This window comes from Symphalangus syndactylus, chromosome 10 (genome assembly GCF_028878055.3).
Source record: "Symphalangus syndactylus isolate Jambi chromosome 10, NHGRI_mSymSyn1-v2.1_pri, whole genome shotgun sequence".
NCBI lineage: Eukaryota > Metazoa > Chordata > Mammalia > Primates > Hylobatidae > Symphalangus > Symphalangus syndactylus.
In genome coordinates this window covers 89,118,040-89,134,966 of record NC_072432.2, presented here as the reverse complement: position 1 = coordinate 89,134,966, position 16,927 = coordinate 89,118,040, and the positions used below count along the sequence as shown (strand labels likewise).

Here is a 16,927-nt window from a genome sequence, read left to right as displayed (position 1 = left end):
ATATAATACCTAGTGAAAATAGAAGACAATTTTAGGGAAAGTTATTGCTTATGATTTAAGGAAATTAGGGACTTTTTTTTTTTTTTTAAAGAGAAAGCACCCTTTTATCCTAGGTATTTTCTATATGCTTTATGGAGTCAGTACCTACCTACCATATGCTTTATGGAGGTCAAATAAAAGAGTTCTCTTCTAGTAGAGGAAAGTTCTTATTTGTATTTATCTACCTTCATATTAACACCTGACAAAAGTAGGAAAGAAAGAGCCATCCTAGATTCCTTTTCTTTCTACTTTTCCCATTTTATCTTCCAATTTCTGTGAGTCCCAGAATACCTTTGGTCATCTCTTGTTTTTAGAAGCAGCTCTCCTAGAAGAAAAGCTATATTCCTCATTTCTTCTCCTGATTATGGCAATGTTGTCAAAACTAGAGCTGCATCTTTATGTGGTATTCCCATGTGAAAGGAGGTGGATGCATGGATTTTTTTAGTGTTTATATGGAAATTTTAGTCTTATTTGCTGGTGCTGTTATTAAAGATAAATTTTTGATTTTAATTACAAGTAATTCCTTAGTTTTACAATTTATTTTCTTAAGTTCATTGGAAGGCTTTGGAGTAAGCTTAGGGACAGTGTAGTTAAAGAATTAGATTAGAAATGAAGTATTTTATGGCCAGGCGCGGTGGCTCATACCTATAATCCTAGCACTTTGGGAGGCCGACTTGGGCGGATCATGAGGTCAGGAGTTCGAGACCAGCCTGGCCAACATGGTGAAACCCCATCTCTACTAAAAAATACAAAAATGAGCAAGGCATGGTGGCAAGTGCCTGTAATCCCAGCTACCCAGCTACTTGGGAGACTGAGGCAGGAGAATCGCTTGAACCTGGGAGGCAGAAGTTGCAGTGAGCCGAGATTGTGCCATTGCACTCCAGCCTGGGCGACAAGAGCAAGACTCTGTCTCAAAAAAAAAAAAAAAAAAAAAAAAAAAAAAAAAAAAATTGTGATGCTTGAGGAAAAAAAAAGTGACAGATTTTTCTTATTTTAAATTATTGGTTATTATTTCTTAATTATTATTGGGTTGTGACTAATTCTTTTCTGTATAATGATATAGATTTAATATGAAATATAAATGAGTAGTTATATACTAGAACTCATTTTTGAAGGAAATAACATATAAAAGAAGCCTCTCTGGAAATTTCATGTCTAAATAGTTTAGGGGAAGGCTTTCTATAGATAGTAACTCATGTGGAGAATCGATTTCTTATGTCTCTTCTAAAGGCCTGTTTGGGTATTTTATTTTTTATTTATTTTTATTTTTATTTTTATTTTTTTGAGATGGAGTCTTGCTCTGTCGCCCAGGCTGGAGTGCAGTGGTGTGATCTCGGCTCACTGCAAGCTCCGCCTCCCGGGTTCACGCCCTTCTCTTGCCTGAGCCTCCCAAGTAGCTGGGACTACAGGCGCCCACCACCAGGCCCAGCTAATTTTTTGTATTTTTAGTAGAGACAGGGTTTCACCATGTTAGCCAGGATGGTCTCAATCTCCTGACCTTGTGATCCACCCACCTCGGCCTCCCAAAGTGCTGGGATTACAGGCGTGAGCCACCGCGCCTGGCCTGGGTCATTTTATTTTTAAAAATTAAGATGAAGTTGGCCAGGCACGGTGGCTCACACTTGCAATCCCAGCATTTTGGGAGGCTGAGGCAGGTGGATCATGAGGTCAGGAGTTCGAGACCAGCCTGACCAACATGGTGAAACCCCATCTCTACTAAAAATACAAAAATTAGCTGGGTATGGTGGCATGTGGCTGTAATCCCAACTACTCAGGAGGCTGAGGCAGGAGAATCACTTGAACCCAGGAGGCGGAGCTTGCAGTGAGCCGAGATCGTGCCACTGCACTCCAGCCTGGGCGACAGAGCAATACTCCATCTCAAAAAAAAAAAAAAAAAAAATTAAAGTCGGATATCACAATCTAACTTTGGACAAATGTTGGAAAGTTTTAATACGCTTAAAAAATTGAGGCCAGACATGGTGACCCACACCTGTAATCCCAGCACTTTGGGAGGCCTGCTTGAGCCCAGGAGTTTGACACCAGCCGGGGTAACATAATGAGACCCTGTCAGAATAAAAAAAAATGAATTAGCTGGGCATGGTGGTGTGCACCTGAAATCCTAGCTACTCAGAAGGCTCAGGCTGGAAGATTGCTTGAGCCCAGGAAGGTGAGGCCACAGTGAGCTGTCATTGCACCACTGCACTTCAGCCTGGGTGACAGAGCAAGACCCTGTCTCAAAAATAAAAAAATAAAAAATATTAAAAAAAAAATCATTGAAAACAACTTGTTTTCTCCATTGTAAAATATTGCTATAACTTGCATATTGTATTGATGTAGTTTATAAAAATTAACATTATATGCATGCCAAGTGTTACATGTATTAACTTGTGAAATGAGGTAAAATTGAATCAGATTTTAAAATGGCATATATTTATACCTGCCATTGCCAGTGACCTCCACCTTGCTAAATCTAATGGCCTGTTCTCAGTCCTTATTTTATCTCAACTTGTAAACAGCACTGGACGTGGTCGATCCTTCTTTTCTCCTCAGTATGCTGTCTTCACTAGTTTTCCATGGACAGCTCAATCATTGGGTTCTCTTTCTTCCTTACTGGTGACTCCTTAGTCTCATTTGCTGGTTCCTCCTCTTCATCCAGTCTCTTAGTGTTCCTGAGGTTAGTCCTCAGTCCTCTTCTGTTTACCCCTATGAGCTCATCCAGTCTCATGGCTTTAAGGACTCTAAAAAGCTAGACCTCCAAAATTTATGTATCTAGCCCAGACCTGCAGGCGTGTATATTTAATGGTTGTCTCAATGTCAGCAGTTGAATATCTAACAGGTTTTTCAAACTTAGCATGTCAGGTAGATTAGTAATAAAACAACACTTTTAAGTCATGTGCATCAGTGTAGAAACAGGGTGGGGAATGACATCAGAGCCTGGTCTTTTTAACTCCGGTAAAATAGTACTGCTTCATTTGGGGGATAGACTTTATTCTCAGCTCTGGGCCTGCTATATTTGATATTCCTTTAATAGGCTGGGCTCCTGGAATAAACGTTCTCATTTTTCCTTTTCCTTTTGTTCCTTTCTTTTAGACCTTAGATTTAATGTACAAATGAATTTGAGTGGCAGGAGACAGATCATTTTTTTCTTTTTTTTTTTTTTTTTTTTTTTTTGAGGCAGAGTCTCACTCTGTCGCCCAGGCTGGAGTGCAGTGGCGCTATCTCGGCTCACTGCACGCTCCACCTACCCGGTTCACATCATTCTCCTGCCTCAGCCTCCTGAGTAGCTGCGACTACAGGAGCCCGCCACCACGCCCGGCTATTTTTTGTATTTTTAGTAGAGACGGGGTTTCACGGTGTTAGCCAGGATGGTCTCGATCTCCTGACCTCGTGATCCACCCGCCTCGGCCTCCCAAAGTGCTGGGATTACAGGCGTGAGCCACCGCGCCCAGCCCAGATCATTTTTTTCTAAAAGTAAAAATTCAGTTGTTTCTTTTCCCACCTGCATTGTTCATCATGTTAATGCCAGTTCTTTTTTAGGTATCGTCTTTATCAGAAAGTGAGGAGTCCCAGGACTCATCCGACAGCATAGGCTCCTCACAGAAAGCCCACGGGATCCTAGCACGGCGCCCATCTTACAGGTGAGTACTCTCTTGTATGAAGCCCTGCATGTTATAATAGTACCAAATGAGTTCAAGAGGTGCTGTGCAAAGTACACTAAAGAAGTTAGCACGTGTCAGTGTTAACAATGAAATTGGGTGGCCCTCGCCTATAATCCCAGCCCTTTTAGAGGCCGAGGTAGGATTGCTTGAGCCCAGGAGTTCAAGACCAGCCTGGGCAGCATGGCAAGACCCTGTCTCTTCAAAAAATACAAAACTTAGCTGGACATAGTGGCGCATGCCTGTAGTCCCATCTACTTAGAGGCTAAGGCAGGAAGATGGCTTGAGCCCAGGAGTTTGAAGTTACAATGATCTGTGATCTTATCGCTGTGCTCCAGCCTGGGTGATTGATAGAGCAAGACCCTGTCTCCAAGAAAAAAATGAAATTGGACCTTTGGCCGGATGCAGTGGCTTGTGCCTGTAATCCCAGCACTTTGGGGGGCTGAGGCGGGCAGATCACCTTGAGGTTAGGAGTTTGAGACCAGCCTGGCCAACATGGTGAAACCCCGTCTCTAATAAAAATAGAAAAATTAGGCTGGGCGCGGTGGCTCACGCTTGTAATCCCAGCACTTTGGGAGGCTGACGTGGGCGGATCACGAGGTCAGGAGATCGAGACCACGGTGAAACCCCGTCTCTACTAAAAATACAAAAAATTAGCTGGGCGTGGTGGTGGGCGCCTGTAGTCCCAGCTACTCAGAGAGGCTGAGGCAGGAGAATGGCGTGAACCCGGGAGGCGGAGCTTGCAGTGAGCCGAGATTGCGCCACTGCACTCCACCCTGGGCGACAGAGTGAGACTCCGTCTCAAAAAAAAAAAAAAAAAAAAATAGAAAAATTAGCCGGGTGTGGTAGTGCACACCTGTAATCCCAGCTGCTTGGGAGGCTGAGGCAGGAGAATCACTTGAACCTGGGAGGCGGAGGTTGCAGTGAGCCGAGATTGTGCCACTGCACTGCAGCCTGGGCAACAGAGCAAGACTCTGTCTCAAAAAAAAAAAAAGTAAATTGAATCTTTATCTTATACCATTACACAAATCAACGCCAAATGGATAAGAGACCTAAATGTTAAGACCTGAAACCATAGAAATCCTAGAAGAGAGCATAGGTGATAAACTCTTCGACATTGACCTTGGCAATGATTTTTTGGATATCACACCAAAAGCTTAGGCTACAAAAAAATAAATAATTGGGACTACGTCAAACTAAAAAACATGTCTGTGTAGCAAAGGAAACAAGCAACAAAATGTAAAGGCAACTTATGGACTGGGAAAAAATCATTTACAAACCACTTATCTGATAAGGGGTTAATACCCATAACTGAAGATAAAATTAGAGAACCTGAGGATACAGCTCTGAGTAGATTACCTAGAATGGAACACAAAGACAAAGAGAAGTTAAGACAGAACACAGAATGAGAAGGTCCAGTACACAACATACATAGATAAAAGGAGAGAAGAGGGAAGGGCACTTCCAGCTTCTAGTCTCTCCAGGAGAGAAAATGATAATGACTGCAATTTCCAGGATATGAATTTCTCAGCATAAGAAAGCAAGGTCCCAAATAAGATAAATTAATAGAAACCTACATCTAGGTGTATGTTGTGAAGTAAAACTGGAGAACACCAAGGATAAACCTGAGATGTTTATTTTTTTATTTTTTTATTTTTATTTGCACACAAAACAACATTTTCTAAAAGTACATACGAACAAAAAGATGCATATCAAACATATTAGGAAGGTTGCACATGGGAAGACGGGGAATAGAAATGGGGGGTGGGAATTAAAGAAAATAAATGAGAGAGGGACTTTGTATGGATCAATGATAATAACTCAATCCTCTATTTGACAAAGAAGAAGGAGAAGGAAGAGGAAGAAAAAGAAAGTGGGATAAAGGATCAAAAAGGGAGGAAAATAGAAAAAATTAGAGTATGACTCCAGGGTAGACCTGTTTTGTTGTCGCTTGGTTCGTTGGTTGGTTTCACAGTTGTATTTTTCATATGTTTCGCCATGTTGGCCAGGCTGGTCTCGAGCTCCTAGCCTCAAGTGATCAACCCGCCTCAGCCTCCCAGAGTACTGGGACTACAGGCGTGAGCCACCACATCCAGCCCCCACATTGCTTCTGGCCTCTGTGGTAGACCTCCCAGATGGGGTGGCCGGGCAGAGGTGCTCCCCACATCCCAGATGGGGCGGCCAGGCAGAGGTGCTCCTCACTTCCCAGACGGGGCGGCCAGGCAGAGACGCTCCTCACTTCCTAGACGGGGTGGCGTCCGGGCAGAGGGGCTCCTCACTTCCCGGACGGGGCGGCCGCTCAGAGGCGCCCCTCACCTCCCAGACGGGGCGGCCGGGCAGAGGCGCCCCTCACATCCCAGACGGGGCGGCCGCTCAGAGGCGCTCCTCACATCCCAGAAGGGGCGGCCGCTCAGAGGCGCCCCTCACTTCCCAGAAGGGGCGGCTGGGCAGAGGCGCCCCTCACCTCCCAGACGGGGCGGCCGGACAGGGGCGCCCCTCACCTCCCAGAAGGGGCGGCCGCGCAGAGGCGCTCCTCACCTCCCAGACTGGGCGGCGGCCGGGCAGAGGCTGCAATCCCAGCACCCTGGGAGGCCAAGGCAGGTGGCTGGGAGGCGGAGGCTGCAGCGAGCCAAGACCACGCCACCGCACTCCAGCCCGGGCAACACCGAGCACCGAATGAGCGAGCCTCCGTCTGCAGTCCCAGCAGCTCGGGAGGCCGAGGCGGGCAGAGCACTGGAGGTCAGGAGCTGGAGACCAGCCTGGCCGACATGGCGAAACCGCGCCTCCAGCCAAAGGAGAAAAACCAGGGAGGGGTGGTGGTGCACGGCGGCAATCCCAGGCAGCCCGCAGGCCAGGGCAGGAGAATCACGGGAGCCGGACGCTGGGAGTCTGCAGCGAGCCGAGTTTACTCCAGCCTGGGCCACAGAGGGAAGGAAGGAAGGAGGGAGGGAGGAAGGAACCAAGGAAGAAACCTGAGATCTTAAAAGCTAAAAGCTTCCAAGTGAAAAGACCAATTACCTAGAAAGGAAAGACCAGTAAGCTGACAACAGATTTTTGAAGTACAGTATAAGACAATGAACTAAAATCCTTATTTTTATCTTTAAATTATTACATATTTTTTTGAGACGGAGGTCTCACACTGTTGCCCAGGCTGGAGTGCAGTGGTGTGATCACGGCTCACTACACCCTCAACCTCCTGGGTACAGCTCCTCAGCCTCCTGAGTACCTGGGACTATAGGCATATGCCATGATGCCCACCTAATTTTTTTAAATTTTTGGTAGAGATGGAGTCCCACTATGTTGACCAGGCTGGTCTCAAACTCTTGGGCTCAAGTGATCCTCCCACCTCAGCCTCCCAAAGTGTTGCTATTACAGGCATGAGCCACTGTACTCAGGCTCCAGTATTTAAATTCAAAGAGAAAGTAACTTTTGACCTGGAATTCTGTGCCTACTGAACAGTCTTTCAAAAATGATGGTGAAATAATAATCATTTTCAAACTGATTTAAGAAACTACTTAAGGGGACTGGGTACAGTGGCTCACGCCTGTAATCCCAGCACTTTGAGAGGCCGAGGCAGGTGGATCATTTGAGGTCAGGAGTTCAAAACAAGCCTGGCCAACATGGTGAAACCCTATCTCTACTAAAAATACAAAAATAAGCTAGGCATGGTGGCACATGCATGTAGTCCCAGCTTGAACCCAGGGGGCAGAGGCTGCAGTGAGCCAAGATCGTGCCACTGCACTCCAGCCTGGGTGACAGAGCGAGACTCCATCTCTAAAAAAAAAAAAAAGAAAAAAGAAACTACTTAAATGTATACTTCAGGAAGAAGAAAATGAAAGGAATATAAATGTAAGAAAGTATGGTGAACAAAGACAATTCATTTCAGTTAGCATTGGCTTTTTAGAACAATAGTAATAATGATTTTTGGGTAGTTTCGTGGTTTTTTTTTTTTTGAGATGGAGTCTCACTCTGTCATCCAGGCTGGAGTGCAGTGGAGTAATCTCAGCTCACTGCAAGCTCCGCCTCCCGGGTTCACGCCATTCTCCTGCCTCAGCCTCCCAAGTAGCTGGGACTACCGGCGCCCACCACCACACCTGGCTAATTTTGTGTATTTTTTAGTAGAGACGGGGTTTCACCGTGTTAGCCAGGATGGTCTCAATCTGCTGACCTCGTGATCTGCCCACCTTGGCCTCCCAAAGTGCTGGGATTACAGGTGTGAGCCACCATGCCCAGCCTGAACCTGAGATGTCTTTATTAAGTAGGGGTCTCTCAGGCTATAACATCTGAAAAGAAACTTCTCAAAGTTAAGCTTTCTGGATTGCCACAGATTAGTATAAATCAAATATGAATTCACTCAAAAATCTAACGTGCAAGGACATAAACCACATAAGTGAGCATTGGCAGAAACAATACAGTCAACTCAATAAATGCAGGGGAAAAAAGTATTTGATTAAATCCAGCACCTCATACATTTCTACCAAAAATGAATAAAAATGGGCTTTCCTAGCATATGTAGACTTTTAGAACTTAACTATGTATAGGAAGATCACCATTGCCCAAATTCTAGACTGGCCACTACCTGGTGCACATGTGTAATAGATACGAATAGCATTGCAAAGACTTTGGAAACTGAACTGACATTGGAACCACAACCCACAGAAGGCTGATCAGAACTTGTGGCCTGGACACAACCAGATTGATACCTTCTAAAACAAGAATATAGGCTAGGTCTGTGGCTCATGCCTGTAATCCCAGCACTTTGGGAGGCCGAGGTGGGAGGACTACTTGAGTCGAGGAATTTAAGACCAATCTGTGTAACATAAGGAGATCCTGTCTCTACAAAAAATACAAAAATTAGCTAGGTATGGTGGTGTTCACCTGTAGTCCCAGTTACTCAGGAGGCTGAGGGCAGAGGATCACTTGAGCCCAGGAGGTTGATGCTTCAGTGAGCCATGATTGTGCCATGCACTCCAACCTGAGCGACAGAGCGAGTCCCTGTCCCAAATACACACATGCACATGCAACAAGAATATAAAACATTTTTTATTAAACAAGACCCAGAGTCTGATAGCATAATATTGAAAGAGTCCAAAATTATTTGGTATCAAAGAACAAGGAAAAATCTCAACTTGCATGGGAAAAGACTGTTGACAGAAGCCAACTCCTAGATGATACAAATGTTGGAATTATATGACAAGGACTTTAAAGAAGCTATTATTAAACTGTTCTAACAAGTAAGTGAATTTTCTTGAAATGAAAGGTATAAACTCGGCCAAAAATAGAGGATATAAAGAGAATAAAATAGAGATTTCAGAGCTAAGAAACACAGTAACAGAGATAAAACCTCGCTGGATGGGTTCAATAGTAGAATGGAAATGGGAGAAAAAACGGTCAACTTTGAAGATTATTCAATGGATATTATCTAATCTGAACACAGAGAAGAGATTGGAAAATTATCTAATTCTCAGGGACCTGTGAGACAATAGCTAAAGATCTAAGATTTATATCATTAGAGTCTCAGAAAGAGAGGAAAAAAGTATAGTGCAGAAAAAATACTTGAAAAAATAATGGCTGAAAAATTACCAAATTTGGTGAAAGACGTAAACCTACAGGTTCAAAAACCTCAGCAAACTCTAAGCAGGATAAACACAAATAAATCATTGCCCAGACTTACCATAATCAAACTGCTGAAAACTAAAGTTAAAGAAAAATCTTGTGAGTAGCCAGAGAATAATGGCACATTACTTACAAGAGAACAGTGTGAATGACTACAGAGTGCTCATCAGAAACTATGGAGGCGAGAAGATAATGGAATAGCATTTTTAAAGTGCTAAAAGAAAAAAGGATTATCTCCTGGGTCTTGGCACCCAAAATAAAAAGAAAAAAAAAGATCAACCCAAAATTCTGTGTCTACTGAAAACATCCTTCAGACTTGGAGGTCAAATATTTCCATGAAGGAAAACTAAGGGAAATAATTGCCAGCAGACCTGCTGTAAAACAACTGCTAAGAAAATTCTTAAGACGAAAGAAACAAGGAATGAAGAAACAGCAACAGAAATATCTGGGCAAATATAATGGACAGTTCCTCTCCTATTGAATTCTTTAAAATAGGGGTCCCCAAACCCCAGGCCATGGATTGGTGTCTGTGACCTATTAGGAACCAGGCTGCACAGCAGGAGGTGAGCAGCAGGTGAGCGAGCCTTAGCACCCAAGCTCTGCCTCCTGTCAAATCAGTGGCAGCATTAGATTCTTATAGGAATGTGAACCGTGTTGTGAACTGCACATGCGAGGGATCTAGGTTGCATGCTGTTCATGAGAATCTAATATCTGATGCTCTGAGATGGAACAGTTTCATCCTGAAACCATCCCCCGACTTCCCTATCCATGGAAAAATTGTCTTCCACGAAACTGGTCCCTGGTGCCAAAAGGGTTGGGAACTGCTGCTTTAAAATATATTTGATGGCTGGGCACGGTGGCTCATGCCTGTAATCCCAGCACTTTGGGAGGCTGAGGCAGGTAGATCACCTGAGGTCAGGAGTTTGAGACCAGCCTGACCAACATAGCAAAACCCCATCTCTATTACAAAGATAAAAAATTAGCTGGGCATGGTGGCGGGCGCCTGTAATCCCAGCTACTCAGGAGGCTGAGGCAGGAGAATCGCTTGAACCTGGGAGGTGGAGGTTGCAGTTAGCAGAAATCATGCCACTATACTCCAGCCTGGGCGACAGAGTGAGACTGTTTCAATCAATCCATCAATCAATTTGATGGCTGAAAACAAATTATGAAATTCTGATGGGGTTTTTAATGTATGCAGAGGTAATATATAAGACATCTGGGAAATATAAACAGATCTAATATGGTGGTAATGTTTCTACATCCCACCTGAAGTGGTAAAATACTGATTCTATGTAGACTGTAAAAAGCTAGGTATCTATGTACCTACCCCTAGAGCAACTACTAAAAAAAAACTACACAAAAAGATTTAGTCAGGTATACAGTAGATTAAAATTAAATTTTGAAAAGTCTTCAAATAATCCAAAATAATGCAGGTGGAGGAACACAGAAGAATTTTAAAAACAGAATAAACAGCAAATAATAAAGTGGAAGATCAGCCAATACTGAAGATGGCTTACACTCACCAATTAAAAGGCAATTGTAAAACTATAGACCAATATCCTTCATGAATATAGACAAAAAAATCCTCGACAACATATTAGCAAACTAAATGCAACAACATATAAAAGGTAGTATATGCCATGACCAAACAGGATTTATTCCTGAAATGCAAAATTGGTTTAATAATTGAAAAATCAATTAATGTAATACATCATATTAACAGAATCAAAACAAAAAACATATGATCATCTCAAGACACAGAAAAAGCATTTGACAAAAATCCAGTACCCTTTCATGATAAAACTGCTCAACAAACAAATAGAAGGCTGCTTCCTCAACCTGATAAAGAGGATCTACGAAAAACCCACAACTAACGTCCTAATAAGAAAATAATGTGGATATCCCCTCTCACCACTTCTAAACATTGCACTCAGGGAATTAGTCAATAAATTAAAAGACATCCTGATTGGAAAGGACTAAATAAAACTTTTGTACATGACATTATCTTATATATGCAAAATCCTAAAGAATCTATTAAAATAGAACTAATCAACAAGTTCCAGCAAGGTTGTAGGATATAAGATCAATATAACAAAAATCAACTGTATTTCCATATACTAGCAATGACTAATCCAAAAATGAAACTTAAAAACAATTCTATTTACAATAACAAAGTATAAAAGGTTTAAAATTAAATTTATAAATTTAAGTTATACTTAGATATGAATTTAACAAAAGAAACAGAACACATATACTGGAGGCCAGGCGCAGTGGCTCACGCCTGTAATCCCAACACTTTGGGAGGCCGAGGCAGGCGATCACCTGAGGTCAGGAGTTTGAGACCCGCCCGGCCAACATGGTGAAACCCCATCTCTTCTAAAAATACAAAAATTAGCCAGGCCTGGTGGCACGTGCCTGTAGTTCCAGCTACTCAGGATGCTAAGGTGGAATAATCGCTTGAACCTGGGAGGCAGAGGTTGCAGTGAGCTGAGATTGCGCCATTGCACTCCAGCCTGGGTGACGAGCAAAACTCCATCTCAAAAAAAAGAATACATATACTGGAAACTATAAAACCTTGTTGAAAGAAATTTTAAAAGATCTAAGTAAGGCTGGGAGCAGTGGCTCACATCTGTAATTCTAGCACTTTGGGAGGTCAAGGTGGGGCGGATCATGAGGTCAGGAGTTCAGGACCAGCCTGGCCAATATGGTGAAACCCTGTCTCTACTAAAAATACAAAAATTAGCTGGGTGTGGTGGCCTGTACCTGTAGTCCCAGCTACTCGGGAGGCTGAGGCAGAGGATTCACTTGAACCCAGAAGGCAGAGGTTGCAGTGAACCGAGATTGCACCACTGTACTCCAGCCTGGGTATCAGAGGGAGACTCCATCTCAAAAAAAAAAAAAAAAGATCTAAATAAGTGAAAAGACATCTCATGTTAATTGATCAGAAGACTAAATATTAAGACCCAATTAGAAAATGAGCAAGGGGGCTGGGCATGGTGGCTCATGCGTGTAATCCCAGCACTTTGGGAGGCCAAGGTGGGTGGATCACCTGAGGTTAGGAATTCAAGACCAGCATGGCCAACATGGTGAAACCCCGTCTCTACTAAAAAAAAAATACCAAAAATTAGCCAGGCATGGTGGTGGGCACTTGTAATCCCAGCTACTAGGGAGGCTGAGGCAGGAGAATCACCTGAACTGGGAGGCAGAGGTTGTAGTGAGCCAAGATCGCACCATTGTGCTCCAGCTTGGGCGACAAGAGCGAAACTCTGTTTCAAAAAAAAAAAAAAAAAGCAAGGGATTTGAATAAAAATTTATCCAAAGAAGATAAACAAATGACTAATAAACCTATGAAAAAATGTTCAACATTTATCATTAAGGGAATTGCAAATCAAAATTGTGAAATACTGCTTCAAACCCACTAGGATGACTAAAATAGAAAAAAAAGACCAATAATAAGTGTTGGTGATGATATGGAGAAATTAAACCTCTCATACACTGCTGGTAAGAATGTAAAAAAATAAATAAATAGTACAGTTGCTATGGAAAACAGTCTGGCATTTCTTCAGAATACTAAGTTACCATATGACCCACTACTTCCTATGCTAGTTATATACCCAAGAGAAATAAAAACATACATTTATATGAAAACTTGTACATGAATGTTTATAGCAGCATTGTTTATAAGAGCCAAAATATGGAAACAACCCAAATGTCCATTAAGTGATGAATGGATAAACAAAATGTGGTGTATTCATAAAATGGAATATTTTTACTTAGCAATTAAAAAGCAGTGAAGTACTAATACATGCTACAACATGGATAAACCTTGAAAATATTAAACTAAAAGAAGTCATTTGCAAAAGATTGCATATTGTATGATTCCATTTATATGAAATGTCCAAAATAGACAAATTTATAGAAACAAAGTAGGCAAGTGGTTGGTTAGTGCTTGGGAGAGAGAACAGAAGAATGGATTGACTGCTAATGGGTACCAGGTTTCTTTTAGGGGGACACAAGTGTTCTAAAATTAGATTATAGTGGTGGTTGCACAACCCTGTTAATATACTAAAAACACTGAATTGTATGCTTAAATGAGTTGTTTGGTATGTGAATTATATCTCAAAGCCATTTTTCTTTAAAAAGACAAAGATTATTAGAATGGATTTTAAAAATGACTCACTTCAAAAATGATATAGCTAGTCTAAAGTAAAAGGATGGTTAAAGACATACCACGAAAACACTAATGAAAAAAACTAACATGGCCATATTAATGTCATATAAAATAGACTTCAGAATAAGGAAAATCTGCAGAGATAAAGGACATTACATAATGATAAGAGTTCACCAAGAAGACATAATCCAAATGTGTATGCATCTAACAAAAGAGCTTTAAAATATATTTATCAAAAACTAGTAGGGCAGGGCCCAGTGGCTCACACCTGTGATCTCAGCCCTTCCAGAGGCCAAGGAGGGAGGATTGTATGAGCCCAGGAGTTCAAGACCAGCCAGGGCAACATAGTGAGACCCTGTCTCTTCACAAAATTAAAGTTAGTTAGCCAGGCGTGGTGGTATGTGCCTCTGGTCGCAGCTGCCCAGGAGTTGGAGGCTGCGGTGAGCTATGATTGAGCCACTGCACTCTAGTGTGGGTGACAGCAAGACCCTATCTCTAAAAAGAAACTAACAGAACTGAAAAGAGAAATAAACAGGTCCACAGTTGCAGTTGATGACTTCAGTAAACCTGTCTCAGGATACATTAGAACTTATAGTCAGAAAATCAGCAAGATTATAGAAGAACCTAATGCCAGATGATATCAGAAGCCAACAAGCTTTTTTTTTTTTTTTTTTTTCCCTGAGACGGAGTCTCACTCTGTCACCCAGGCTGGAGTGCAGTGGCGCGATCTTGGCTTACTGCAACCTCCACCTTCTAGGTTCAAGCAGTTCTCCTGCCTCAGCCTCAAGTAGCTGGGACTACAGGTGCCCATCACCGTGCCCAGATAACTTTTTTTGTATTTTTAGTAGAGACGGGGTTTCACTATATTGTCCAGGCTGGTCTCGAGCTCCTGTCCTTGTGATCTGCCTACCTCGGCCTCCCAAAGTGCTGGGATTACAGGCATGAGCTTGGCCTAATTGACATTTTTATAACACTTGACCCAGCAGCTGTAGAATGAAGAAAATCTGCCAAGAAATACCACATTCTGGGTCATAACAAATCTTAACAAATTTAAAAGAACTGAAATCATACACAGTATGCTCTGTGATCATACTGGAATTAGAGTAGAATAATAGGTACGGGAAGGCTAGGCACGGTGGCTCATGCCTGTAATCCCAGCACTGTGGGAGGCCAAGGTGGCCAGATTGCTTGAGCCCAAGAGTTTGAGACCAGCCTGGGCAACATAGGGATACTTTGTCACTACAAAAAATTAGCTGAGTGTGGTGGTGCATGCCTGTAGTCCCAGCCACTTGGGAGGCTGAGGTGGGAGGATCACTTGAGCCTGGGAGATCAAGGCTGCAGTGAGCCATGATCGTGCCACTTTACTCCAGCCTAGGTGACAGAGTGAGACCCTGTCTCAAAAAAAAAAAAAAAAAACCTTTTGTGATTCTTAACCCATTGTGACCAAATGGTTCTTAAGTAGGGAATGTCTACGTAGTAAGTCTCCTTATTAATATTCTCAAGCATGAATAATTCTTTCCAATGTGGTTCTTACAGACATTTGCAGGGTTACCATGTTTTCCTTCCTTATGAACACTCCCATCTTTACACTGAATTTGGAGTTTTCAGGTCTTGCTCTTAAGTCACATAAAAAGAAACACTGAGAAGCAGACTCGGAGGCGAATTATTTGCATTACAGTGTTGAGAAAAAAAATAAAACCAGGTACAGTGGCTCACACCTGTAATCCCAGCACTTTGGGAGGCCCAGGTGGGCAGATCACCTGAGGTCAGGAGTTCAAGACCAGCCTGGCCAACATGGTGAAACCCCGTCTCCACTAACAATACAAAAATTAGCCGGGTGTGGTGGCGCACACCTGTAATCCCAGCTACTCAGGAGGCTGAGGCAGGAGAATTGCTCGAACCTGGGAGGCAGAGGTTGCAGTGAGCCGAGATTGCACCACTGCAGTCCAGCTTGGGCAACAAAAGCGAAACTCTGTCTCAAAGAAAAAAAAAAGAAAAAAAGAATTGCTAGTAGATGTTTTTTCGTAAATCATTTAGCATTTACCAACTGTCTGGACCAAATGTCATTTTCAGGTAGGAAAGTTCTGATTTCAACTTCTCCATTGGCCCATGCTCAGCACAACTTATCCTGTTCCCAAGTACTCATTGAAGAACTTGTTTACTTGGCTGTCACTGACACCAAATGGGCTTGTAGACACAAAATGCCATAAGGATGACAGTCATCAGCAGGATGCTGAAAATGGTTCCTGTCAACACCAGGTTCTGCCTGCACAGCACCACACAGGGCCGGCTTCGCTCCAGCAGATCCATGGGGCTCAGGGCCTCTGCCTGCCCCACCAGGCCAAGGCACAGCCACAGCAACGCCAGATGCAGCATCTTCCCCTGTACTTTTCTTTATACTCAAAGTGTTTCATAATTTAAAATGGAAAAATAAGTGGGCGCAGCATTCAACAGTCTCATGATAGACTGGCTGTAGGACCATGCAGGCATTGGACAGAGGTGGACTTGTGAAAAAAAAAAAAAAAAAAAAGACCATGCAGGCAGTTTGTTAAATGGATCTGGAGCTCTACTGCAGACCTACTTACTCAATGATTATGGCCACCAGATGGGAATCTAGATTCAACAAACCTCTCCAGAATGATTCTGTTACATAGGCAGGTTTAGGAAGCACTGTGACTATTCTACAGAAATGCCTAAAACAGAGTCCTATAGGACTGACACCTCCATTGTGCTTTCTGTGGAACTTCTCTTAATATAGTCTACAGTTGTATTAGCTCTTGGTGGGACGACAGTCCACAGAAAGGAGACAAACTGGAGAAGGATCTTCAACATGTTATAGAAGAACACGTGGAAAAACAAAGTATTTGGCCTAGAATAAGGAAGACTTGTAGCAATTATCAAATATTGCAAAGTAGGGCATGGATATAGAATTGGGATTAGGCTTAAATTTCTTGCTGTGACTCATGCCTGTAGTCCCAACACTTTAGGAGGCCTAGGTGGGAGAATCACTTGAGCCCAGGAGTTCAAGAACAGCCTGGGCAACATAGGCCCCATCTCTACTAAAAAATAAAAAATTAGCCAGGTATGATGGCGTGTACCTATATTCCCAGCTGCTTGGGAGGCTGAGGCAGGAGGATCGCTTGAGCCTGAGAAGTCAAGGTGGGGTGAGCCATGATCATGCCACTGTACTCCAGCCTGGGCAACAGAGTGAGGCTCTGTCTCAAAAGAAAAGAAAAAAATAATAAATACATTTCTTTAGTTTCACTGGATGGAACCAGTTTTGGACCCAAAGAAGGAAAGGCTCTAACTATTCAATAATAGAATGGTTTACTTTTTGGAAATAGTGGGTGCCTTTTTCCTGGAAGTAGAGGTTTTCAGGAATGTTAGAGAATTCCTCCACGGGCTGGGAGTTGGCATAGATAAAATAGCCCTTTTCATTCTAAGG

At 42.8% G+C, this 16,927-nt stretch overlaps 1 protein-coding gene across 12 annotated transcripts in view; it reads left to right on the top strand.

Annotated features, from left to right (window-relative positions):
• Window positions 1–16,927, top strand: part of ATF1 (activating transcription factor 1) — a 61,745-nt gene that overhangs the window by 31,091 nt on the left and 13,727 nt on the right. For 11 of the 12 annotated variants that reach the window (XM_055294877.2, XM_055294872.2, XM_063610636.1 and 8 more), the window contains one exon: window positions 3,577–3,677. In XM_055294877.2, coding sequence (XP_055150852.1) covers window positions 3,577–3,677 — 101 coding nt within the window. Of the gene's footprint in view, window positions 1–3,565; window positions 3,678–16,927 lie in introns of all 12 variants that reach the window. The other variant, XM_055294881.2, reaches the window with a different exon arrangement.